The sequence below is a fragment of the Sander lucioperca genome, chromosome 1 (genome assembly GCF_008315115.2).
Source record: "Sander lucioperca isolate FBNREF2018 chromosome 1, SLUC_FBN_1.2, whole genome shotgun sequence".
Classification (NCBI taxonomy): domain Eukaryota; kingdom Metazoa; phylum Chordata; class Actinopteri; order Perciformes; family Percidae; genus Sander; species Sander lucioperca.
In genome coordinates, this window is record NC_050173.1 from 11,434,862 (window position 1) to 11,460,170 (window position 25,309).

At 40.2% G+C, this 25,309-nt stretch overlaps 1 protein-coding gene across 4 annotated transcripts; it reads left to right on the forward strand.

Annotated features, from left to right (window-relative positions):
• The first annotated feature begins 11,216 nt into the window (after positions 1 to 11,216).
• Positions 11,217 to 23,976, forward strand: cdc37l1 (cell division cycle 37-like 1). Of its 4 annotated transcripts, none has more exons than XM_031277822.2 (8): positions 11,217 to 11,585; positions 12,804 to 13,106; positions 13,370 to 13,463; positions 15,630 to 15,745; positions 16,843 to 16,965; positions 17,190 to 17,363; positions 19,445 to 19,503; positions 20,486 to 20,604. In XM_031277822.2, the coding sequence occupies exons 1-7, from the start codon at positions 11,481 to 11,483 to the stop codon at positions 19,481 to 19,483; spliced, it is 954 nt and encodes a 317-aa protein (XP_031133682.1). In that variant the 5' UTR covers positions 11,217 to 11,480; the 3' UTR covers positions 19,484 to 19,503; positions 20,486 to 20,604. The 4 variants fall into 4 exon arrangements, 3 of the variants coding, with proteins under 3 accessions (XP_031133682.1, XP_031133681.1, XP_031133684.1); XR_004896288.1 differs by lacking the exon at positions 19,445 to 19,503 and adding an exon at positions 23,398 to 23,976 and having other exon boundaries at positions 11,218 to 11,585; positions 20,486 to 23,093; XM_031277821.2 differs by lacking the exon at positions 19,445 to 19,503 and having other exon boundaries at positions 11,218 to 11,585; positions 20,486 to 23,976.
• The last annotated feature ends 1,333 nt before the right edge of the window (positions 23,977 to 25,309 follow it).

Consider the following 25,309-nt stretch of genomic DNA (forward strand, 5'->3'; position numbering starts at 1 on the left):
GAGGGTCGTGGGAAAAGGGACAATTCATCTTCCTGCATGTCGGACCTGTTCATGTTGTAACATGTGCTGGGTGTCGACCTGTCAACTGTTGAGGGTTACAAATATGAGTAGAATAGAGAGAATATTGAGAGAATTTAAATCCTGAATTTAAATTCTAAGTGATAAAGTTTGGTTGTTAGAGCAGCAGTTAAACTTGCATTCTGAGCTGTAGCTGAACCATCTTTGACCTCAAATGTTCTGAACTGACACACCAAGCGCCGATCTGATGCATTTCTTTGTCAGATACAAACTCAGCACCAGGAAAGTTAGCTCCTCTAAACACCAGCCCCCTCTGTGTTTTGATGCCGTGGCAGGCTGAACGGGCTATCTGGCTTGCTGCTCGCTTGTCCTTTCCCCTCTCCCTCCCAGTCTCTCACTTCTGCAGGATGTTTTTGTTGAGCTGGGTTCCCTATTGTTCACACACTGAGCTGGCTGGCCTCCCAGGGTTGCTGCTGGCTGCCAGGCCACCTAATAGGTTCTTCATGTGCCTTGGCTTTCCTCGCTCGTCTTGGTCCGGCCTGTGCATGGAGAAGCCTGCTTTTAGTGAGCCAGAAAAACACAATACATTTTCTGGAGGAATTTTGCAGAGAAAATCAGATAAAGAATTGTTTGGGGAATTACTTTAGAGCAGCATCAAAATGACTTTATTAAAAAAGTGAACAGGCCACTTTGGCATATATAATAGGTTACAGCCCTGTGCATGTGCATGTATTGTCTGTTTTGGTATTTCACACATAAATCGAGTAAATTATTGTTGGTGCATCGATGTTACAGCAGCTGCAATCAAGTGCGTCTGTGTGATTATCTTTCATCTCCATTCAAAAGGCCATTGTTCCGTGGCTCATAAAATATTCATATGCATGCTTACACCCCTCATTTGAAGGCTTACACTTGATCTGTAAGACACAAGATTAACTGAACATCTTGTGATATGTGTAAAACACAGTTTAATTGGTTTTGCAACACTAAATTCCTCATTTTATAACGGCTCCTGTTCAACATGTGTACAATGGCGCAAGCTTTGATTATGAGATCCTCCTGTGTATGACTTCCTCAAAGTGCTTCGGTATTGACATGATTGCTGTCTGGCCACATAAAGAGGAATTTAGAGAAGTGTTAAACAGTCTTTCCAGTATCTTAGTTTTGTTGCACCTGTTAAGGCAGGACAAGGTATGCTCTTATCATTCTTATTAGTACATCGAGTTTTGTGACATCACTTATTTCCCATGGTAGCTCAACCCAGGTTCCACCTGAGAGCAACTGAAAATACCTGCGTGGTTGTATATATCTCTTTATTTTTAAAAGGTATTCTGTCATTTTACCTTGCATTTAGTCATAAACACAACTTTGTGTCTAAGGCCAGCATTACAGTGCTTTAACTGCTTGGTCGACAACGGTGAAGTTATTTTACAGACCTGAAATTTATTTATTTTTAGCCACATACATCTGTAATTTGCTACATTAATGTTATATGCTGGAATACAACCAAATTTAAACCTGCATTATTTGATTTTGTTTGGCCATTTCACAGCAAAGACAAGTAGACAACACTATCATATTATCACCTTGTTAAGTTGATATGGTGAACCTGTTGGCAAGAGTTGTATTTGTGTCCATCTGATGAATGTAAATCCAAAATTCTTTCTCCTTTTAGCTCCGTTTTGGTCTCCACCAACTCCTCTGGGAAATATCTGTATCTTTAGGCAGACTCTGCTGGTGAGCTGGATGGCCTCAAGCACGATGTCAGGAGCTGTGGTGTCCTTTCGTCAAGACTTGACTGGATCCGGGAGTGCCAGTGCCCTGGCACCAGGGGCAACCGGGTGACTCTTTTTCTGTGCTGATCTGACGGCCACAAGGAAGGAGCTGATGGGATTACATTTCAATAGAATTGTACCTCGTACGATTGTATGTTATTGTCACATAAACTCTTAACCAACACAACGTAGTGAAATCCGAGCTGATAGCTATATCTGATTATATCTGATATCTAAAGTTACATGATATCAGCAGTGTCATTTATAACTGCAAAAAAGTTCAAACAATTTCAAATGACTGTATATGTAAACTTTGCTAAAGAGCAGCCACTGCTACGATAATGTCATATTGAATTTTCCAACATTACCCACAACTCAACTCTGGACTCAGTTACTCTAATGATGTGATATTTAGGTGACCTGACTGAGACTGAGTAGAAAAAGCATAAAACTTATTTAATGTTCCACTTCTTAATTCAAAAGTTACATAGGCTTGCTTTCTTTAATTCACAGGGAGTAATAAACAGTGAGATTGAGTTTTCCTCCATTCATCTATCAGGACAGGTATGTATCTCTAACAAGTGCTATTGATGGGACAGAAGTTTATTTAGATCCTGTATAGTTGTTACCTTGGCAACACCTGGTGTCCATAATCATACCCCACTGTCTCATTTCCTAACTTATCAGCACATTTTCTGTGGACTCATCCTTTTTGACAGTCTTGCACTATGTTGACTACTTTTTTGCTCGCTGTCATTTTGCAGAATGGAGCCCACCAAACATTTAAACCACAGCCCAGTGTGCAGTGAAGTCAGCACAGAGTCAGCAATGCTGGTGGGTGACAGTGAGCTTGAAATCCTGCTGATACAACACTTTCACTCCAAAAACAAAAACATGTCTGTCGCTAACCACGACCAGTGAACACCCCCTCCCCAAAAGTCTGCCTGTGAATAAGAAGGGGAGTAAAATAAATCAAGTGAGCGAGAGAGAGAGAGACAGGTGGTCGGGCCAGTCTTTTCCTTGCCCTCCGCTCCTTTTTGAACTTTTTTTTTTTTTTCATTCTTCCAGTTCATTCTGTGCTTCTCTCCATAGCGCTAGTGACAAGGCGCTCCATTCACTGCCTCATTCTTCCACCCCTCCCTCCTTCCTCCATCTCCCTCACACACCCCATCCCCTCCATCCCGGCTCCTTTGTCTAGCTTGCAGGGGCCTGCTTTAGCTGCTATTCACCAGCCAGACGGACCACCATTGACTGGAACCCCCCATCCTCCCCCCTAACATCCCTCCCTCCAACAAACACCCTCACATACACATATGCACACAGCAACCTGGCCATGCCCCACCCTACGCCCTGTATCAGGCAGCTGCTATGCTAATAGGGAGGAAGGGATGGAGGGAGGGATGAAGAGGAAAGACAGAGCAGCCAGCCTATAGTAAAGAGACAGAGGGAGGGAGAGCAGGGAGAGTGACCCCGCTCCTCCATCTCCATAGCCATGCCAGAGCAGCAGCTCGCCTCCTGTTACACAAAGGGAGTCCCCCGGCCCTCCTCCCCCTTCTCACCCCTCTTCCCCCTCCTTCCACCCCTCTGTTCCCCTCTTTCTCATTCAAATCTATTTTATACCCCAGTGGTAAAGGGAGCTGTAAGTGCAGTATGTAAAGTAACCTTACTCCTGCCCTACGGGCGTAACCATTCAGGGCTCAATACACAGAGAACAGCCTGCGTGTGTGCGTGCGTGCGTGCGTGAGTGAGTATGTGCGTGCGTGAGTACGTGCGTGCGTGATCTCCATTCCCCTGCTTTGTTTAGGACTGCAGCCCATACCTCCACATACACACACAAATGACACCTGTCCTTGAGTCTAGTTGCATCTCCCTTCATACTCAACTTGTGCTAGACACATTAGAGACATGCATTCTTCTTACACACGCACACACACCAATCACTGTCTGGTATTGAGTAATTTATACTTAAGTACAGTCTTCAATTTATTTGGTACCCCAAGCAAAAATTCTAATACAACAGCCCTGCAATAAATGCTAACCTAATGGAAGTTAGAATGTTCAATGAAACTGTTTTAGAGAGTTGTTGATTCAACTTTATAGTCATTATAGTTTCAATTGTTATACTGATAGGTGTTTCTAATATTTTGTCCAACCCATTTATATCATGGTGGTTGGCAAGTGAATGAACTAATGCATATATTAGCATTTATGGCTGAAACTCATTTGCATTGCTTGTCGTTAGATATACTTTTCTTATAAAAGAAAAAAGGCAGTGCAATAAAAAATACAATATAATAAGATTACAATAAAAAAATGCATCATTGAACTTGATAAAACCTTCAAAACATAATCTGAAGAATGATTAGGCATGGATGTTGCATAAGCAGTTTTTATATTGCAGTTAAGAATGAGGCTCAGATGTATTGTAAATACATTTTATTCACATTCCTTATGTTTCTCATATGTTTTAACATTTCTTCTGCATGTAAGCCAATTTGAAAGTGACTCAATTTGATCAAAAGTCATGTTTAATAAGCTACTTCATACAATTTTAGTATGTTAGACTGATTGTAATTCAATGCCCATGGCTGTGTGTTGGCATGTTTGTGTTAGCAGCTTTTTCCTGGTATCATGTGTACACATCTCTTTTGGTGTGTTTTGGGGAGGGGGATGTGTTGGCAGGAAGGCATCTTTCTCTCTGTCACTCCTATTCTGTTATTTACCCCTGTGCAGTGTGACCCTGTGCCCCATCAGAGAGGCACGTCCCATTTGACATCTGCCTGTTTGCAGGGGGAGGGAGGGAGGGAGGGGATACAAGGGGTGGGGAGGGGGGGGGCCATATGGAGCTTCCACCTCCCCACACCCCCCACCCCCACCCGGCTCAGCCTTCAGCCGTCCCTCACACACACACACACACACACACACACACACACACAACACCACATCTCCTACTGCCTGCGCCCTTTGTTCCTCTCTGTGTGTGTGTGTGTGTGTGTGTGTGTGTGTGTGTGTGTGTGTGTGTGTGTGTGTGTGTGTGTGTGTGAGATGTCATTCCAACACACAGACCTGCTGCAAGCTGGGTGGGAGAAGTAGGATTGTATAGATAGATAGATGGATAGATAGATGGATAGATAGATAGATAGATAGATAGATAGATAGATAGATAGATAGATAGATAGATAGATAGATAGATAGATAGATAGATAGATAGATAGACAGACAGATAGATAGATCAAAGTTCAACTACTCTGTATCTATGCACATTTATTTGGATAGATGGATAAACCCACCCACCCATCCATCCACACCTAAATCCTGCTGTCCTTATGTGTTGCATGATAGGGTGTACCAATTACCCTGTATGGATTATCCTCCTACACAATGATTCAGTGTGCTATATGTACAATGACCAGGCTGGCCGCAGGGCTGGATCTAGGCTAACGAGCTTGGTGGAGTTTAAATTGCCCAGTGTAGCACTGACAAAAAACTGTCTGTGATACCGCACTCTGTGACAGCACGTTCTCTGTCAGGGCCTGCTGCTTTTGTCTGACAGTCTGTTTATGATAATACCTCTTGTTAAAGGGCTTACAGTGAATTAGGTTGTTAATACATATTGTGACACAGCTGTTGCAGCTATTTTTTCTATTGCAGTGAAGAAAATAAGGCTCAGATGGCTTTGGAAATTAAACTCTACATGCATTGGCTGAATTGTTTCTTTTTAGCTGGGTGATTGAGAGCACATTCCATCCTATATTTACAAGGCAGGTGCAGGTAAACAGCAAATTAAGGGAAAGGGAAAAGTAGAGAGTCCAAACTTTATTGACATAGGATCGAATCTTTAAACATTATGAAAACATAATGTGATGACCCAAGACATTTTAATCATTTAAAAAAAAAAAATCCAGCATTCATCAGTGTATATATTGTGCTTGTCTGCGATGATGATATATATTTTACTTAATTTAATTTAATTTGCTCTTAACCTACACCATAACAGTTGTCATTCTATCCATACTTAAAAAAGCTGTGTGGACATATAGCAATCTGCTAAAATATCCTTTAAAAAACATTCTATATATTATTTATCTGTAAGTGAACCTTCAGGTTCAATTGTTGTGTTGAAATATTGAAACGTATCATCTTAGTGATTAAACTGACACTTGACACATTTTTAGACTGTCAAGAGTCAGCCTGGCTGTGTAATGTTTGTGATTAGTGCATACTGCATACAATCATTCATATATATTTATAAATATGTATGTATATGTGTGTGCGTGCATGTGTGTATACATGTGTGTCGGGGAGTAATTATGGAGAATAAAGGCCTGGTTGTACACAGTGGAACTGTGGGGTTTGAAGTGAGATGGAGGATGCTTTTCTGTTTGGCTGAGCAGACTCAATAGTCCCATTCAGCCAGCCCCCTTACTGCCCATTGTGTTCCCACCACCAGCCCTCCACAAACACACGCACACACATGCGCACACACACACACACACACACACACACACACACACACGGCTGCATGGACTCAGTGGAATTGGAGTGGAGGCCTGGAGGAGAAAGAGGGATGGAGTGAGCTCCTGCTGAATCTAAGAGCGGTTGGAGGGGGCGACAGCGCTGGGTGGTAGTACAGGGATGGAAATAAAATTGTGCTGCAGAGGTATACCTGAAAATGAATGTCCAAGTCTTAGTTGGTAAAATTATACTGCAGAAAGTTCATGTTTTCCAGGAGTGGTGTCATTGCAGATATTCAAAATGTTTAGGGGCTGCTGTGATAATTGACATTGTGGTGGGAAGTATTTAGATTCTTTACTCAGGTAAAAGTAGCAACACCACAATATAAAACAAATTCCATCATAAGTAACAGTTCTGTGTTCAAAATATTGCTTCAATCGTTCATAATAAAGATTCCATTCATTTATTCATTCAAAAGCACATAAGCATCAAAAGTATGTGTATTTACTATATTAGTTATATTTATCATGTATATCACTGGATTATCATGCTGATGCATTAACATGTATAAACAGCATTTTAATATTTACAACATGACGAAATCTGAGAAGTAACTAGTAGGAACTATGTATAGCTGTTAAATAAATGGAGTGGGGTAAAAAAAATCACAATATTTTCCTCTGAAATGTAGCAGAGTAGAAGTATAAAGTAACCTAAAATGGAAATACAAAGTAGAACTAAAACTCATAAAGTACCTCCAAATTGAACTAAATGTGCTGTCGCCATCACTGTTTGTCTAACACTTCTGGGACATTTTGGCACATGTTAATGTCCAGCTTTCCACAGTTTCTCAGGTCAAGACGACACATGTCGTCACAATCTAATGTCCTAAGTTAGACCCCTCGTCCAGCAGTTAACCAGCTCCACACGGCAGAAAGAAACCTCACACAATAGTCTGTATACGAACACACAGTGGTCACACAATAGTCTGACTTGGAGTATAAGGAACTCAGGGGTTAATGATCGTCAGCCATTGGTTTGGAGCCCATTAGGCCATTGATCTGGCTGCGTCTTTTATGCCACCTGGGGAAAGGAATGTGTTGGATCCCCTATTGTGTCTGTCTGTGAGTGTCACAGAGTGGTCATATACCCTCTCTGTGTGTGTGTTTGTGTCAAAGAGAGGTTAATCAAAGCAGAATGGACCAGAGTGTCACACACTGTGCAGAGACAGTGGAGGATTGAATATTGTTAAGGTCAGTTGGGCAAGGGTCATTTGCTCTGGATTGATTTGAAAGCAGAAATCAGACTTGTAAACATTTATGAATTCATACTGACTGCATACGAGCACAGGCATGTTCTGATATTTTTACTCAACATGATACACACTCAAACACCACTGCACAATGCCTGAAACACCAGGGAGGTAAATAAATGATAATGCAGAGCTCAGCACCTTTAGGGACTACGTGAGGCGCATACATACACACCACACACACAAAGGGAAGAAAGGAGCTTCATTCATAGCTGCTTCTATTAGTTGGCTGAATTTATCGCCTCTTCTTTAAAAACAATAAACTTCTCCATGGGTGGAAAACAACTCATTACAAGCACTCTTGTTTGTTTAATTGAGCAGCTTTTTCGTGCACTTCAACTTTAAATAGTAAAACATTTTAATAGGCCTACTTTGAAAATGTATATTCACTTTAAAAAAAAAAGGCTGCATTCGTTCGTCTTCTTTTTCCATGCCTGCACTTCTTTGCAATTTTTTCTGGATCTGTTCTTTTTGGACCAAACATCTGTTGGATCTCAGACATACTGAAAACACTCAGATGACACAGCTGGGGTTTAGGGGAGGGGGTTAGCAGGGTCTTTAAATGCCTGGAACTGCCAGTTGGTCGGCCATGTAATCAGAGTTGAACTTGAAGAAGAGAGAGAGGGCCTAGGCCTGTGTGTGTGTGTGTGTGTGTGTGGAGGGGTCCTCTGTCAGCAGGACAATAGACAGTTGCAGCAGCAGCAGCAGCTGACCAGAGAATCCCTTCTTCTTTTGTCATCCTGTATAATGACGTCACACACTCTGTCTCTACCTCCCCCTCCCTCCCTCTTTGCCCCATCACTACTCATCCCTCCTCCCTTTCTGCCTGATTTGGCATCAAGGGACTTCTGCATGTTCTCTTTCTTTCGCTCTCCCATCCCTCTTTCATCTTACTCCCCTCTCTCTTCTTTTGACCATACCTCCCCTGTAGACTTCCACGTCTTCTTCTGTCCATCCTGCTCTTCGTAGACACATGTTCTTTCTATATATTTTTATATATATATATATTGTCTTTGTATGTCTGTGTTTGTGCAAGTGTGTAGGTTTGTATGTATGTGTTTTCCAGACTTTGCTCTTAAAGAATGTAACCTCAGAGACACTCTCCTCAATCAGTACATATCTCCACTACAGGCCATCTGTGTGCAACATGTGTATTGAAGTCTTTTTCACTTTGTTAAGCATGGGGGCAGGGCCTTCCCTTTACTTAAAGGTTTGGCAGTGTTTTTACATGTCGAATTTAAGATCAGTTTTTTGGGTTGGTGGAGGATTTTTCATTTCAGTTATTTGCACTGCAAATAAGTTATTCAGATCCTTTACTAAAGTAAAAGCACAAATACAACAATGTACAAATATAAGCCCTGCATTCAAAATTCAAGTACATTCAACAAAATGTACTTAAAATATCAAAAGTCAAAGTACTATCTCTGCAAACAAATTGACTGATTGAGTATTATAAATTATGTTATTCCACTGATAATACTGATGCATTATGTATAAGCAGCATTTTAATGTTGCTAATGTGAACTACTTTGTACACTGTTGATGATCCTCTAAAAGATCACAAGGCTGTGAGATGCTTAATTGGGGGAGAAAAGAAGAAGAAAAAAAATAAATTATGCTACACAAATATGTGTTCATGTGTAGGCTATATGGTCTTTGCTTTTATTGTGAAATGATGGATAACTACTACACAACGATTATTTAAATTAAACATCTAAAAAGTTTGGGGGGATCACTTTTGGTGGAACAACTCATGAACATCTGAAATGTGAAAAAACTGTGCCTCCAAACTGTAAGTAGCCTACCTAGTAAATGGACATGGTCAAAATATTCATCCAGAAAGAAAAATGCCCATAAACTAATTTTTTCATATCTCCAACTGCTAAGACAAGTTGTATCATGATTTGGCCAGTGTGGACCCTGAGGAGGTGTTACAGTAAAAGGACTGGTGAAGGCTTGGCGGGGTGAAGCATGCTTACAATCTGGAGGTCTACAGCTTTATATGGACAGTAGGGGGAGTATTGTGTACAGTTGGGGAGGATGGAGGTCTGGTTTTATCCTTCCAATGGTCTTGAATGTTAACTCTCCTTACCTACTTTCTTAAACCTTTAACTTGTTGAAAACTAACAGATGTTGACTTTCTGTATCTTATTGAAAACACTTTAAGTGCAGACTTGCACATCACCATACACCGTGGGACAGACTGAATAGTGTGTGATTATATCCAGTTTCGGATTCTGATTAATTTATATGGTCAGCCAGTACAAGCTGACTAAATAGGCAGAAAGACAGACAGAGCTGATGTGAGGAACCGCGCTGAAGTATGGTGGGAACTTTACCGTCAAACATGTGGTTAGCGCAGCCTGTCTATGCAAAGTTTTCTGCACTTGAAGTTATCACTTCCCTTCTCTCTTCATGGGAACTTGCTCACAATTTTTCCTCTTTCTCTTCTCCTGAATAGCAAACTGAAGTGTGTCAATACAGTTTCTCCGTCAATGTAAATGCATTTGTGTGTGTGTGTGTGTGTGTGTGTGTGTGTGTGTGTGTGTGTGTGTGTGTGTGTGTGTGTGTGTGTGTGTGTGTGTGGTAGCTCTCCTCCAGCCAGCACCAGGTGATATGGCCTGGTACGGAAGGTCAGCGCTGTGATGTCACTTCCCCTTCCTCTCCGGATATTCCCAGCATTCTACTGCCAGCAGCCGGGAACTCTGGGAACTAAGAGCAGGAAGCCTGGCTCCGAGAGAGAGAGAGAGAGAGAGAGAGAGAGAGAGAGAGAGAGAGAGAGAGAGAGAGAGAGAGAGAGAGAGAGAGAGAGAGAGAGAGAGAGAGAGAGAGAGAGGTTATTTTTGCAGCATTGGATGACTCATTTTCTTTTCTATAAAAAAAATATATTTAAAATAAAAACATAAGCAGCGAGGAGAAAGTTAAAATAGAAGACTGAAGTATTAGAGCTAATGACAGGAATGAGGACGGTGCTGTTGTGTAGCCTAGCCTACTGTCTTTTACTGTATTAAATGTGTTGATTGAGATTGTATGAAATACATGTGGATCATCTGTAAATGGAACAATATCGCCCCCTTCTGGCTATTTGCACTCAATGAAAAGCGTGTAGATGACAAAACCCCAAAACCCCACACAATCCAAGTGTTTTTCTGTGATTGGTTTGATTGATTGGTTGATTGGTCTTCTTCTTCTTCTTCTTCTTCTTAATAACAATACAGTAATAATAATAACAAAACTCTAAATATGACCGTACAGCATTGATATTACAACAAATAAACAACATGCACACGTGTTTGTGCATGAACAGATGATGACTAAAAAGTAATTCACAGACGAATACAGTATTACCTACATGGTGAGATAGACCTATGAAACCCAATTAACATAAATCCAAATAGACCTTTTGGGGATTTTGGAAAAGGTAGCCTATGCTGCGTAAAAAGCAGGCTACTGTCAACACCAATCACATATATAGAGCATCCGTCGAGCTTTTTATTAATTAATTTATTTTTACAGCCTCATAAAATTAGTCAAAGCAATAAAGTATCAAATAAGTAAAAAACAAACCAGAGTGCTATCTGAAAAACGTTTCACCTCAAAGTCGCAGCCGATCCACGGTCCGAAACAGAAGGTGGCGGTAATGCACCTAATACGCTGGTTGTTGACCGCACTAAAAGAAGACGACGGCCAGTGACTGTTGTTGTCTGTAGCTAACCTTATTTACAGGAGCTGAACTCCACGACTTGCTGCGTCATATTCCCCAGTCGGCTTTGCTGACTTTTCAGACCGAGATTTAGATCATACATATCTCTGGCAAGCAGCTGACCACAGAGAGAAATACTGTTTGTGGTTCTTCCAGCACAGCTAGCTTTAGCTAGCGGAACCCACAGCAAAGAGAGCCAGCTAGTTGCGTAGCAGCGATGGAGTGGCTGGGTAACGGGGCTTCAATGTACCACGATGAAGAGTCGAGCATTTACCCAGCTTCAGCAGCCAATGGCTTTAGTGGTGTTTATCCTCACCAGCAGGTAATTCGATCATGCTAGCGGCCGGGTTGTTGGCGGAAGATACATCGCAGAGGTAACTTAACGGTATTAAAAGAATGCTAACTAGCTAAAGCTGGTTGGGGATAAGTGAAGTGAGTTCATCCCAACTTCGAGCAGTTAACGTTAGCAACGTACAGGCTCGTATCTGTTTTTCCAATAGTAATGTATTCCGTTGACCTGTTTTCTACATGTTCTGTCATTACATTATCAGCTAGCTATCATATTTAGCCAATAACCCGCATGGTGCACAACACCAGTGTGTCCAGTCTGCATGCTGAAGTGAATGAATGCTGACCTCATGCAAACACAGAGTCGCGCAATTAAGCTAGCTAACGTATATCCACTTAAAGCGTGGTTATACAGAAAACAGATCTGTATCATTATCCTGTCAGGACATGGCTAAAATCAGCACCAGAGGGAGATCATCCATGTGTGGGATGGTGAGATTAGAAGCCACAACAAGCAGAGCAGCAGCTTACTTTCACTATTCTCCCAGGTCCTCTGTATTCTCAGACACTGACAGCTGTATGCGGTGTCTGTTGTTGACTAAAAAAGGCGTTTGGCTGTTTTGTTAGCCATGATAAATGGAAACGAGGCTTTATTTTTAGCCCTCCTGCCCCTCCCTGTACTAAATACAGCATGGCTCTGGTGTGATTCAGAGTGGGAAGTTTGTAGGTGTCAGCTGTTCACTCCTCATTCTCTGACTATATACTGTATACAAAACTTTAGGAGGAAAAAAATGTATGATAATTAAAACTTCAGATCAACCCCCCCAGAGATAAGATTATCAGGAGGATGTTGTCAATTTGACCCCCATTTGTGTGAAAATGTTTTGATTAGCTTTTGTGTTAGATGTGCATATTTTCTCTATTCTATTTATAAAGCTTATACCCTTTGTCTTCATTGCAAAAGAGAGCATCCTCGGGTTCTCAGGCAGGTCAGTGCTAACTCTCCATCAGTTTAGATTAAAACAACAAAGTGCATTTACCATCTGGGCATGGTGGAAATCTAAGGTTAGCTAATTTACCTCTGGTTTGGTTGGTAAAGAAACAGAAAGTAGTAGTAGTAGTTTTGAGGTGTACCAAACACTGTTGTAGGTAGACAAGAAATATTAGTTGCCTGCTCTAAAGCACAATGTGTATGAGTCTCTGACAGTTTCTCTCGTAGTCCTGATCTCTTTTTCTTTCATTTACTTTACAGCAGTCACCGTCATCGCACCTTTGTGATTGTGCCATGGCGTCACTGTGCCAGAGCCAGCAGCGCTGTTTAAAGGCCTCTATCGTCTCCAGCTGGAGACTGGCTGAGGCCCAGGATCAGCTATGCTCTCTAGGCGTCCACAGCTCCGAGTCCCTGGAACAGGAACGTGCTCGGACTCTGGCCTGCCCCACTGAACTCACGCACACTGAGGAGGAGTGGCGCCGCAAGGAGAGCATGCTGGGATGTCAGGAACCCAGCCGCAGCCCTGTGCTCAGAGCTGTTGGGAGTTGGGACGTTTTTGATAAGGTAAGCAAACAGTTTGGCTTTTTTCAGGGCTGTAGTACTTGAGTGGACTCAAGACATTTTTCTATTGTCTTGGACTTGTCTTGGAGTTCTTGGTATTTGGACTCGGACTTGGCCATTGGACTCGCCAAATATTGTAATAATGATAATGATATTGCGTTGATTGTCTATTAACATTTTCTTACTCTTATTTGACTGTGTGTACCTACGGTCTACTAACCATTTAATAACATTATCAACAGTTAGTCATCTTCTCTTTATTCCAGAGTATCATCAATGTCCATAACCAACCTGTAGAAATGGATCAGGACAAGTGCAAGACATTTCTCCAAAAGTACGACCAAGAGCTCAGGTATTTTGGTAAGTGAGATGCCAAATCTGAAGTTTCTTATAAGTATGGTCTTCCTCAGACTAATGGTAAAAAAGGTTTGGGTCTGGTATGTTTTTAGTTAAATAAACTCATGTCATCATGTAGCTAGGGTAAGGGTGGACCCTAACTAACCTTTTTGAAAACACTCCCCTCTGGCAGGAGGCTGCGGTCCGCCAGGACCAAAACCTCATGGGTCACAAGAACAGTTTCTTCCCAACTGCAGTGGGCCTCGTCAACAAGGCCTGGGACCCCCACTGACAGTCTCTTAACCCCACACCCTCATTCACTACACGTTACATTAACGTATATCCTGAACTGTTACCCCTGGCCATTGCACATATACATACTGTGAACATCCCCTGATTTGTAATATATCTATTCTGTATTTATGTTCTTGACTGTAGCAGTACTTTGCCTTATTGTTATACCCTTTTCATATGTTTATTGTATGCACCAAATACACAAAGGCAAATTCCTTGCAAGTGAAAACTTACTTTTTTGGTAATAAATATGATTCTGATTCTGAGCTATTCCACTTTTTGCTTGAAGATTGTTGCAGGTTTAGGCAGGATTTCTTCTCCAGCTTTACTGGAAGAGATCACATTTAGTTTTCATGTGCATACCTGAATGATTAAATTTGATGTAGGAATTTTAACACGTTACACCCGACTGTGGGAGAAGAAGGCAAGTCACCTACTGTTTTACAGCAAACTCCAGTCGCAGTTGGTGTTTTATCTAAATTATCCTTACTTTGTATGTAAATGTTTGTGCCTCTAGCCAGCAAGGCAGTTTGTACTGCATGTGAGTCCATGTCACAGTCTGTACTTTCAACTTTTACCATACCAGCTATCTAAACTTTTTTTTTAAACTATAGATTATTTTTTATTGTGAAATGTTCAATAAAAGCATCAAGTGTCTGTACTGGCAGAAAGGAAATCTGTCTGAAGACATACAGGATGCTTTGGGAAATTATCCGAACGGATGTAAAATACAGGCTTTCTTAGTGTGGAAGCAGAAGTGCTGTATAGTTTAAAATGTTGAGTAGAAAGCAACACGCACACCACTTTGTGTTGCAGGGAATTAATTCTCCCATTTCCAAAAAGACAGAAAATTCCCACACACACTTGTCACCTCTGCATTGGTTTATTTGGTCCATGTCGACGTTTTGGTCACAAGGACCTTTCTCAAGACACGTAGTAGTAAAGTGACATAGTGCTTAAATACAAATCATGATGATCCACAGCTGTGTTGGAGGTGTGTCTGTGATTACACACAGAGAGGAAACTTAACTCTGTATATTTTAATAATAGGGCTGGTATTGTTCAAAAATGTTCGATACCAAGACTTTGATACTGGTTCCTGAACGATACTTTTTCCGATTCCAATTTCATAAAATCCATTTTAACAAAAAGGAATTACAACATTACGCATTATTGCACAAATCTTTTTATTTATTTTTCAGCTCCTACTACGTCAGCCCTGTCTATGTGTAATGCAGAGTTTTTCATGCGTGTCTCTACGACGTGCTATGTTAGACAGCCAATCAAAAAACATTATTAGATCTTGGTAGAAGCATGCTGCATGCTTATTGGCTCACTGACGCTGATCAGATTTACTCCTTAGGTATTGAAATTGGGTATTGAATGACAAGGCATTTTTCGATACTCGATACTAAAGAGGAAATTCGGTCAGTGCTTTAAAAAGTATTGAATTCAGTACCCAGCCCTATTTAATAAACATGCAAAATACATCAGTGGGCTCCACAATCGCTCTACATTTAAACCACTGCAACCATGTAAACACATGCACCATCTTTTGCTCTTGCTTATCTGCATATTTCAATAAACATGCAAAATTCTTTCTTTTTGGAAATAGTTTAAAATGTCACCATGAGAAAGCAGGCACCAATTACTCACTTCTCATAAGGTGTTCCAATTATAGATAAAATGTTAAAAAATGTAATTCTACTATGTACAAAACTCTCATACTCGTTTGCTGTAAATATTTCTGACCTCTATTTTATTAACATGGTAGCAAAACAGTAGCAAGTAACAGAGTTTTCTTTGACAATAGTTTAACATGCAAAATCACCCATATGGTCCTTTTTTTATGTCTTCTGAAAACAATAGCCTATATGCTTTTTATCTGTTTGTCAGGTATGTTGCGGAGATGGGACGACAGTCAGCGGTTCCTCGCAGACACGCCTCAGCTCATCTGTGAGGAAACAGCCAACTACTTAATTCTGTGGTGCATGAGACTACAGCAAGAAGGGGTAATGTACTGAAAGGATCAGGCCGGTGTTATTTCATCCTTTTATTTTCAACAATACCTCAACAATAAAACCTATAGTCTGTATAGTCACAACCTGATATACTTAATGCCTCTGTGGCAGATAACTACGTTTCTGTCAAAAAACAAAGAAAACACATACGAGGTATCTAATTACAGTGGGCGGCATATTGCTTTATGATGATGAACACGGCCAGTGTAGTTCCTCTTAGCTTGTCAAACTAGAAAAGTAGTGTAAACGTGGAACCACGTGCCTGAACATGTTCACTCTGACATTGAAAATACAGTTGTTGGGTCGTTTTAGCATAAACTCCCTCAGTGCCAACCACAGTATTACACTTCCTAATAAAGAAATGGCCTTACCTGCTTTGTTAGTGGGTCCTAATTTTACGCAGTGCCACACAATATAAAGGTGTTGGAAGTACAGAATTTACCACTGTGCCGTCAGCGCTTAACCTAATGAGCCAGATGGTTCGTTAACACAGAACCATCTGAGAAGCCATCATTGGAAACTGTTTGGAAAAGGGCAGGTGCTTGGCAGGTGATTGGATGAACCATCTGTCTACAGTCGCGGCCGTCGCACACACCTAAACTACGCCCGTAGCTGCCATTAGCTCCTCACCGGACGTTGATTGGTTCGGTAAGCTGGTAGTTCAGACAAAAACGCATTACTTGAAGCCTGACAAGATGATTCAATAAGATTTGTGTGTGATATGTAGTCCCGCGATTCTCGGGTGATCGCCTGATATCGCGAGAGTCCAGCTGCTGTGCAAGGTAAGTCAGCGCTAACCTCTCTGTAGAATTACTTTTTTAAGTGAGGTGCTTTGCCACTGATTACATGCACACTGATGATCCAGTGATTTTACACTCCTACGTAGCTGTAAACACACCATATGCAACAGCACATACTGCATCGGTGCTTAGTATTAGAATTCAATCATTTTAAAGCATAAGTGATGAAACATGACTTTAAAATAGTGTGTTGAGAAAAAAGTGTTTATGGTTCGTGGACAGTTGCAGAGGTTAAACAGATGGCTTATTGAGACACACAAAACCAGTGTTTGGTTTTGTGTCCTGCAGAAAGAAGCACTGATGGAGCAGGTGGCGCACCAAGCTGTAGTGATGCAGTTCATCCTGGAGATGGCGTCGAACTCTCAGCAGGATCCTCGAGGCTGCTTTAGACAGTTCTTCCACAAAGCCAAAGTAAGACGCAAGCATCTGATTAATACTGTGTGTGAATGCACTGCACCTTCCTTTGTACCTATCTGTGGCTTTAATTCTGTTGTATGCAGGAGCATATATATATATGGCAAGGCTCTATGCCTGATTCAAATTTAAAAAACAAATTCCCCCTCAGAAAAATGTTTCCTTTAAGCTATGTTTTGTGACATATTTTGCCTAATATTGTTGCCTTGGTTGCTGTGTAGGAGGGACAAGATGTCTACTTAGAAGTCTTCTATACAGAGCTTGAGGCCTTTAAAGACAGAGTGAAAGAAAACGCATTCAAGTCTAGAGGCGATACACCCAACACCGTCGATCAACAGAAAACTAGCACAAACTGCACACTCGACCCCAAAGAAGCCCTGGACTCTTTACCTCCAGTAAGTTCTCTCTTTTTCATAGGTTGTTGCAGTTACCTCACACAGCTGTAGGGTTGCACCATTGAGCTATTGTATGTTAGTCCTGTGATTAGGGATGTAACGATGCATCATGAATCGGTTAAAAAATCAATTTAAATGTGTAAAGTTTACAACCGGTTGAGATTAAAAAAAAATGTATCGCGATGCAATTTTTAAACAGCCTAGGGCGTGACACTAGCTAACACACAGCAGGTAACGTTAGCCTACCATTAGCTAGTAACGTTAGCTGGCTTAAACACGGTTACAATGTTGACCGCTAAACAGTGTAAAGTGTGAATGTATTTCACTGGAAAGGATTCCAACACTGGAACGTACAACAATCTGCAGCTAAAGACTGACTGCAGGTTGAGACAGCATGAACACTGCACTGTAAACAACAGAAGGGACTTGGTGTTGCATTTGAGTACGGCTCCGTAAGCCTGTGTTGCGTTCATAGTTGTTGTGAAATACCCTTCTGCCATCTAGTGTTACTTCTTTTTGTCGTTTAACAGCAAATGACTGGTGAAAAAAGTTGTTCTAAGTTATTGTAATTACATTTTAAATAACTCATTTAAATGTAACCATTTGGCCTTAGCAATAAACAAGCTTTTCTTTCATCTTTAATTTTTTATTAATTTTGTTATTTAAGATAAAATACTATTTCATTTGCACTTGCACTTTTAATAGGACACATCTGCTGTTTTGCACAGTTTATACAAATAAAAGGAATATTTTTCAGTCATTTCATTCTGTTAAAAAAATAATAATTGTGAGAATATCGTATCGTGAACTTAAAATCGTGAATCGAATCGTGAGTTGAGTGTATCGTTACATCCCTACCTGTGATTATGTAGAACTCCTAAGGTTCATCTTCAGTTCGATGCTGGAGCATCAGCACTCATGTTCTATTTCTTAGTGATATTGTAAAAAGAAAAAAGAAAATAGCTATTTTGTAAATGGTGACAGGTAAGGATCCGTGGCAATTAGGAAAACCTGGAGTAAAAAACAAGTTAACACTTCTGGACACTTGCGCTGCCAAAAGTTGGATTTCTTCATGCTGCTGATGTTATCAGTGAGACAGCCTTTTTGTTGTCTTCCTTAATTTGAAACTCCAACTTCTGCCATACAGTAGAAACTTGATAGTACATCCTCACTTTTAGTTTTCCCTGACTCAAATGTGCTTGCTGGTAGTGTGATGCCTCAAGCTAAAACTTGGTAATCTAGCAGTAGTGCAAAAGGGAATGGACAATAACTCTAATTTGTCAGGCATCATGATTTCCACCACAGTGGATATTGTCTCTTTTTTTCCGTACTAAAAAAAACCTTGAGTCTCAAAAAAGATTACATCACTAGCAAAGCAAATCAAGTCAAAATGTCACCTGAGGTAAATCGTTAATCATTTGAGTTAAATAAGCTTAGATTTCTAGGGCCTGCTCTACGTGTAGGTATTAAGTCTGTTGTACACAAATCAAAAATAGGTTTAAATGGAGCTGGAGAAAGTCTCTGGGGGATTAAAGCTATAGTGCGCAACTATTTTATATGAATGACCATCCGTTACATTCAAGCCATTGCCAAATGAGTTGAGACAAAGCCAATTAAGCCTATTAGCTCCACAAAACACTCTGTGTTTCTCTCAGTATGGCTATGTTTACAAAATGGTGTCGTCCGGTGACATCTGCACGCAGCAGCACAAATGATGCATTTTACGTCACCGCTGAGAAAGGACAACAGCAGCGTTCCAGACAGAACATCCAAATTACAACATAATTAGCTCTTCTGAAGAGTCCATCATGCTTTTTTAATCCTCCGTGTTTTAGCAACTGTGTGGAGGAGGGGTGGGGGTGCAATGACCGAAGGCTTGCATCATGTGGATTCCTCGCCAGTGTTGTTTTCATTACTCAGAATTCCCCATGGGGACAACAGATATTACGCACTATGGCTTTAACATACATAATAAATAAATAAATGAATGTAATAACTTCTTTTATTACATGGTTAAATAAATTCATTGACTATTTATTAATGATGCATGTTTGCATTACTTTTCCAAATCCAAACAATAGATAATATCCTCACCTCTGCCATCAGTCTCTTCCACCTAATCATCGTGTCAGCAGCTCAGGTTTATTTTGCAGCATTATTTTTTATTATTATTTTTTTCTAGATACATCAGTGAAGATTTACCATCTCTGCCATCTTAAAGGAAAAGAGGAATTACAAATGTGTCACTCTTTTCTACTAACTTGGTCTTTGTAATTGAAAGCCTTTTGTAAGTGAGAGGGAGTGAGGCCTCCCCTCTGTTGGCCCCACAGCTTGACTAGCTGCCAAACATCTACACAGGGAAAAAAAAACCATCCTCTCCTTCTCCCAGAGAGAAAAGATGGCAACCCAGATCCTCCTTTGTGCTGTTTTTTTTTTTCTCTTAGCATTTCTCTTTGCCTCAGTTTTAACTCAGTTAGTGTCTAAAGAGTGATTGGAGGAAAATACGTACACGAGAAGTTGTTCTTTAATAATAATAATGTATACTTTATTAATCCCGCAAGGGGAAATTACAGTGTTTTCACTCTGTTGTTATTACACACAATCCTGAATTACACACACATGCTCAGTACCTATACATGCACTAATGGAGAGATGTCAGAGTGAGGGAGCTGCCCATGGAAAGGCGCAACGAGCAGTGGGGGGGGGTTCGGTGCCTTGCTAAAGAGCACCTTGGCAGTGCCCAGGAGGTGAATTGGCACCTCTCCAGTTACCAGTCCACCACTATACTTTGGTCCATATGGGGACTTGAACCAACAACCCTCCGGTTCCCAACCCAACTCCCTACTGACTGAGCTACTGCTAAATAAAAGCACACGTTTGAGGTGAATTTGTGAATTCACAATCAACTTTCTAGTTTCAGCTCAGATTAGGACATGAGATGTTAAAGAGGCTGGGTGCAGTCACATAACCATTATAATCCTCTAACTAAGCAACAGTAGGTTAATCCCACAGTCTCTCTCCTGCGCCATTTAATCCTATTCTTGATTTCAATTTGTGCACGACAATCCTCACCTGTTTTTTGATTGTCATTGGAGCCTCTTGTCTTCCTCTCCTTCCACTAGGTGGCAGAGTATCCTATGAAACATTGTTTGGAGGCTGGACTGTGGACAAGCACAGTGAGGTGGACAAAGAACGACGCCACAGAAACGGACGATATACGCATGATGGAGACTTCTTAGGGATTGTAGGATTGACCCCTGCTTTTCCTCCATCTCCTCCCCATTTAGGAACAACCTGAGTTGTAAGCCCTGTTCACACAGCAGGCTAGGCTGAATAACACCAGTGCAGAGCAGGAACAAAAGGAGACATGATGAGTCTTTTACGCTGCAGGAAAATAATGTTTTTTAAGGCAAACATTTCTCAGTGTTGGCCTCTGGTGAGTTGGTCCCTGCAGTGTCTCTTGTCAGCTAAATGCCATAACCCTGGTTTCACAATATCCTTCAAGCTGGTGTTCCTTTTTATTTCTCCTAAAAAAAAAGTGAAACATCCTTACAATGGAAGCAAAACAAACTGACAAAATTAAATCCAGACAACACAAAGAATACTAAACCAATAAAGTCTTTGGGCAGTTAGGTACCAAATCTAATGCCTAAAGTAGGACTCAGGTCAGAAGACATCTGCGGAGTAATTGTTATAGCTGCTTAAAATGAATCATGAGAAGCATGGCTGACAAATCAATGGCTTTGTATCCTCTGTGGTATTAGGTTCTGGTTAATGGTGAACATTTCATAGAAACAGCCAACTAGACTAGATGGTCTGTTATATTGTGCTTGACATTTAGTAATGCAAAGTATCTTAAAGTAACATTTAAAACTACCTGATCATGTGCTAGTGTACAGTAACTACTGTAAAATAGAGAGAATGTGGTTGATCAGTAGATGTGATCTATTGAATAATTTTCATATGATACAGTTACCTGAAGGTGAGGCCGTGGTGTTATGTATGGAAGACTTAACTCTTGTCACTTGTCATACCTTTTTATATTTTGTAATAACATAAATGGCCTCACATCTTATTATTTTTTCATTGGTTTACTAAAAGTTAGTCTGCTAGCTGTATGCTAATGAGTAAAGAGCAGTTATTGTGTGTGTTTAATGGCGTAATGTGTGAATCTGGAAAAGAATATAGAGAATGAGTGCCTCAGTTGTGGTTACTTGGATTTGTGTTTTCTCCAGAATTTAACTCGTCGGGCTAGAATTAAATTACAGTCTGAAAGCAAAAAAGGTTGGTTTAAAAGGTCTTGGGTCAGATTCACCCTACAGGCCTTGGCTTTTGCAGCTTTTAGACTCAGAGCTGATATGCATTTACACAGTTACACAGTATGGGGTTGCACACAATGCACAGGTCACAGGCTCATTATCAGGAGAGGATAAATAATGCAATATGTGTGGGTGGCTAGTCAGTTAGCTGGCTCAGTGTTGTCTAAAATGAGCGGACAACAGGGATGCTTCAAGATGGAAGCTTTTGGTGCAAATGTTTCAAATTTTACTTGGCTTTTGTCATACATTATTGTGTCATTACCTGATTGTTGCCATTCCTTGTTGTGCTGGAAAAGCCATAACGAGCTGCCTCTTTTGTTGCTCAAAGTATAATAAGAGTTGATGTTTGGTTATCTTTGAACACTTAACACATAAGGTCAGAGCATGTTACAACTTCAGGAGTGGGAGAGTTTATTGTAATTTATGCATTTCTTGAAAGACGGCCTGTCCTAAAAAAAAGTATTCCGAGTGTTGTCTGGGGAGGCTTAAAGAGGCAATTACTGTAATTTGCGTAAGTAATCAGACTACCTCTTTTACATCTACCATTTACATGCATCTTTGACATTTAATCAATTCAATTTCCAGTCCATATAAAACAGAAGATGACAGTAATAGTTGTTCTTCACTTGGCTGCATTTGCTCATATTGTCCTCCTCTGTCCTTTGTGGACATAAATAATTCAGCCTTTCAGAACAATAGTCAGGCTTAACATAGACGAATAATGAGCTTAAGACAACAGTGCATGCTTTTTGGAATGTGAGACAATATAACAACTCAGCATATATAACATGACAAAGCACTCAGATTTTGATGCAGAAAGGCGTTTATAGAGGGACAAAGTCAGCACAATTTTATGAGGATATTTGAGACAATCTTGGTGTAAATGTGATTTTTCCATATCCTGATGTTATCTGGGTGCAAGAGTCATGGTGATGTAATGTGTAAAGAGGACACTCAGTTTTGCCAGTTTGGTTGGTTGTTAGTCATCACCTGAATTATGTTCTTCTTATGAATTTTTTTAATCAGGCATTGACATAATCAAAGCCTCAAATTTCAAATGGCACACAGGTGATGGTAATGAAAGCATTTAGTAGGCCTGCATTGGCTTTGTATATTTATTTTTCTGGTTCAGTGATGAGCAAGAGTACAACTAGCTTACATTTTCTTTACCAGCTTGCCATCCAGCATCTAAAACCAGATCACAACTGCAAGTTTCCTTTTATCCAAGTCTTCTGTGCAGACTGAAGTCAGAGGTGTGTTGGTTAAAAGTTCACGATTCTGGGATCTACTACAGCTGAGAAGGAGCTCAAAAGCACAGGTATGGGGGGGAGGGGGGAAAAAAAGGTTTGAGTGATCCACAAAGACACTATTGCTGTATGTTTGTGTGCAGAAAGGAACTCTGCATCTGAATGTGTCCTGCACTTTATATGTCTCTGCCGTTTATTATTCTTCCTCATAGCATATTTTGATTTTGTCATCTTTTTTTTTTTTTTTTTTTTTTGCTGTGTTCCCAGTCATCCAGAATTGAATCAGAAATTCTGTACATTTTTATTTTACAAGCAGGCTTTAGATGAGCTTGTGTTTTGACTTGTATGACATTTTGTTTTACTTTTTGTATTCTTTTTGCTGACTTTTTGTTGTCGAAGCTTTCAAGGGAGCTTTTGCCAGATTTTTCCAATTAACTGTCCCATTGATAATAATCTTTATCGAACAAGACGAAATCTGCTGAGCAACACAATCAGTTAGATTTTTACTGCAGACTGTGAAATCAAAGTTACCATATGATGCATTAAAGTACAATACACATGTTTATCACATAAAGCTACCATGTGATGCATCGTTGATTCTGCAGTGCACCTGTAATTTCACTATCAGTAATTTCACAGATTTATGTATTCTCTGCACAGTGCTGGTGTTGGGCAGTGCACATATAAGAAGAATAATAAATACCATACACACAAACTGACGTATTGTAAGCAGTGAAGCTAAAACAATGTGCTGTAGTGGTCTTAAATGCATTTCCTTTTTTTGTCCACAGTGACTTATCAACTATGCAAAACAATTGTATGGCTTACGCTGTTGTACTAAACCTGTGGCCAGTGTCCATGGTGTCTCAACATCCTAAATTATTTAAAGACTATCACCAAATTTGTGACTGTGAGACTTAGTATAGGAAGTTCAGTCACTTAGCCGTGAGCTTTAGGAAAAGTATATACTTCCAATTCACACTAGGCTACTGTAAGATTTGGTTTCTCTTGCCGCTGTAAAAACTCAAATATAAAACTAATGCTCAATGTTTGTGTCTTGTTGTCAACTGCTACAGTTCTTTGTAGTCCTGCCGTAATTATACAAAGGGCTCACCTGGCATGATGAAGTTGAGTTGCATTGTGGGTAACCCAGGCACCAATAAAAATGGGGACTGCTGGGGACTCCCGAAAAACCTTTTTGCATACTTTTTCTTTTTAATTTTAAGCATGTACTGCAGCTGCCCTTACAAGGTACTTACTGATGCATGCAGTTTGCATACAAATGGGACATACTCCTTCATAACATTGCGATTTAAATTTTGACCCTCATGCTCATTTATGCTACGCAAAGGATTGTGGGTCAGAATAGCCAGAAAAGCATGCTGGCTTGCATACTGCAAATTCCGAGTGTGTGACTGGCGTTCTTGTAGGCTTGCATTGGGTCGTCTCGTCACTTTTTGAATTAGCAACCTAATTTTGACCTTTTATCTTTTTATAAAGTTTATGCCTTTACCCCAAGATTTACAGGAGATGTCACGCATTGTAACTTCAAACAGATAACATTTTTAAGAATTTCATACATCAGTTTCAAAATTTAAAATTCTACTTTCAGATTTCTCAGTGTTCACCAAGTCTAAAACAAATATATAAATGACAGCTGTTATAACATTGCACAATATTAATGGGGCTATTGTGTATGAGAACTTCTTTGTTTTTCTGATAATACCTAGGCTAAATACATTTCCTTAAATTTAAATTAAGGATTTTTTTTATCGGGGTACTACTAATTTTCATAAACCTGTTATTCATTGTTTCAATAAAGAACCAGTATGGCAGCTTTACAAGACAGTGAAAAATGAATGTGCAGCTATGCTGTGAAATAATATCTAAGGGATAGTGGCAGGGCTGAAACTGTGACTAGACTTTCCTGCAGATATTGTAATAACTTTTGCCTTACTGTTGATACATTCTCAAATATTATTTATACATTTAGAAAAACTAACTTATGTCCAATAAAAATCTACACAGATGATAGATAGGATTTTTGTTCTGCATTCAGAGCGGGCTGAGACGGTCTAAGAGCTCACTGAAGCCTGCACTGCCACGTCCTGCAAAACCATGCCGATCCAGGTGAAATACCAAGTTTAGGGAGTACTATTTCTGCTGCATCAATTTTTTAACTTTGTTTTTTTTTTTTTTTTAACCTGTCCGTGATTATTTCGAGTGTTCTAGAAAACTGTCTGTTTTAGGGGCAGGGGTGTTACTATCAAAATTAGTCAAATAAAACAATGACTGGGAAGTTATCCAGTTGGCTTATTTTTGGTGTTCAATAATATACTACATACAGTAACTAGAATCAGAAGTGTATTGAGTTTCATAA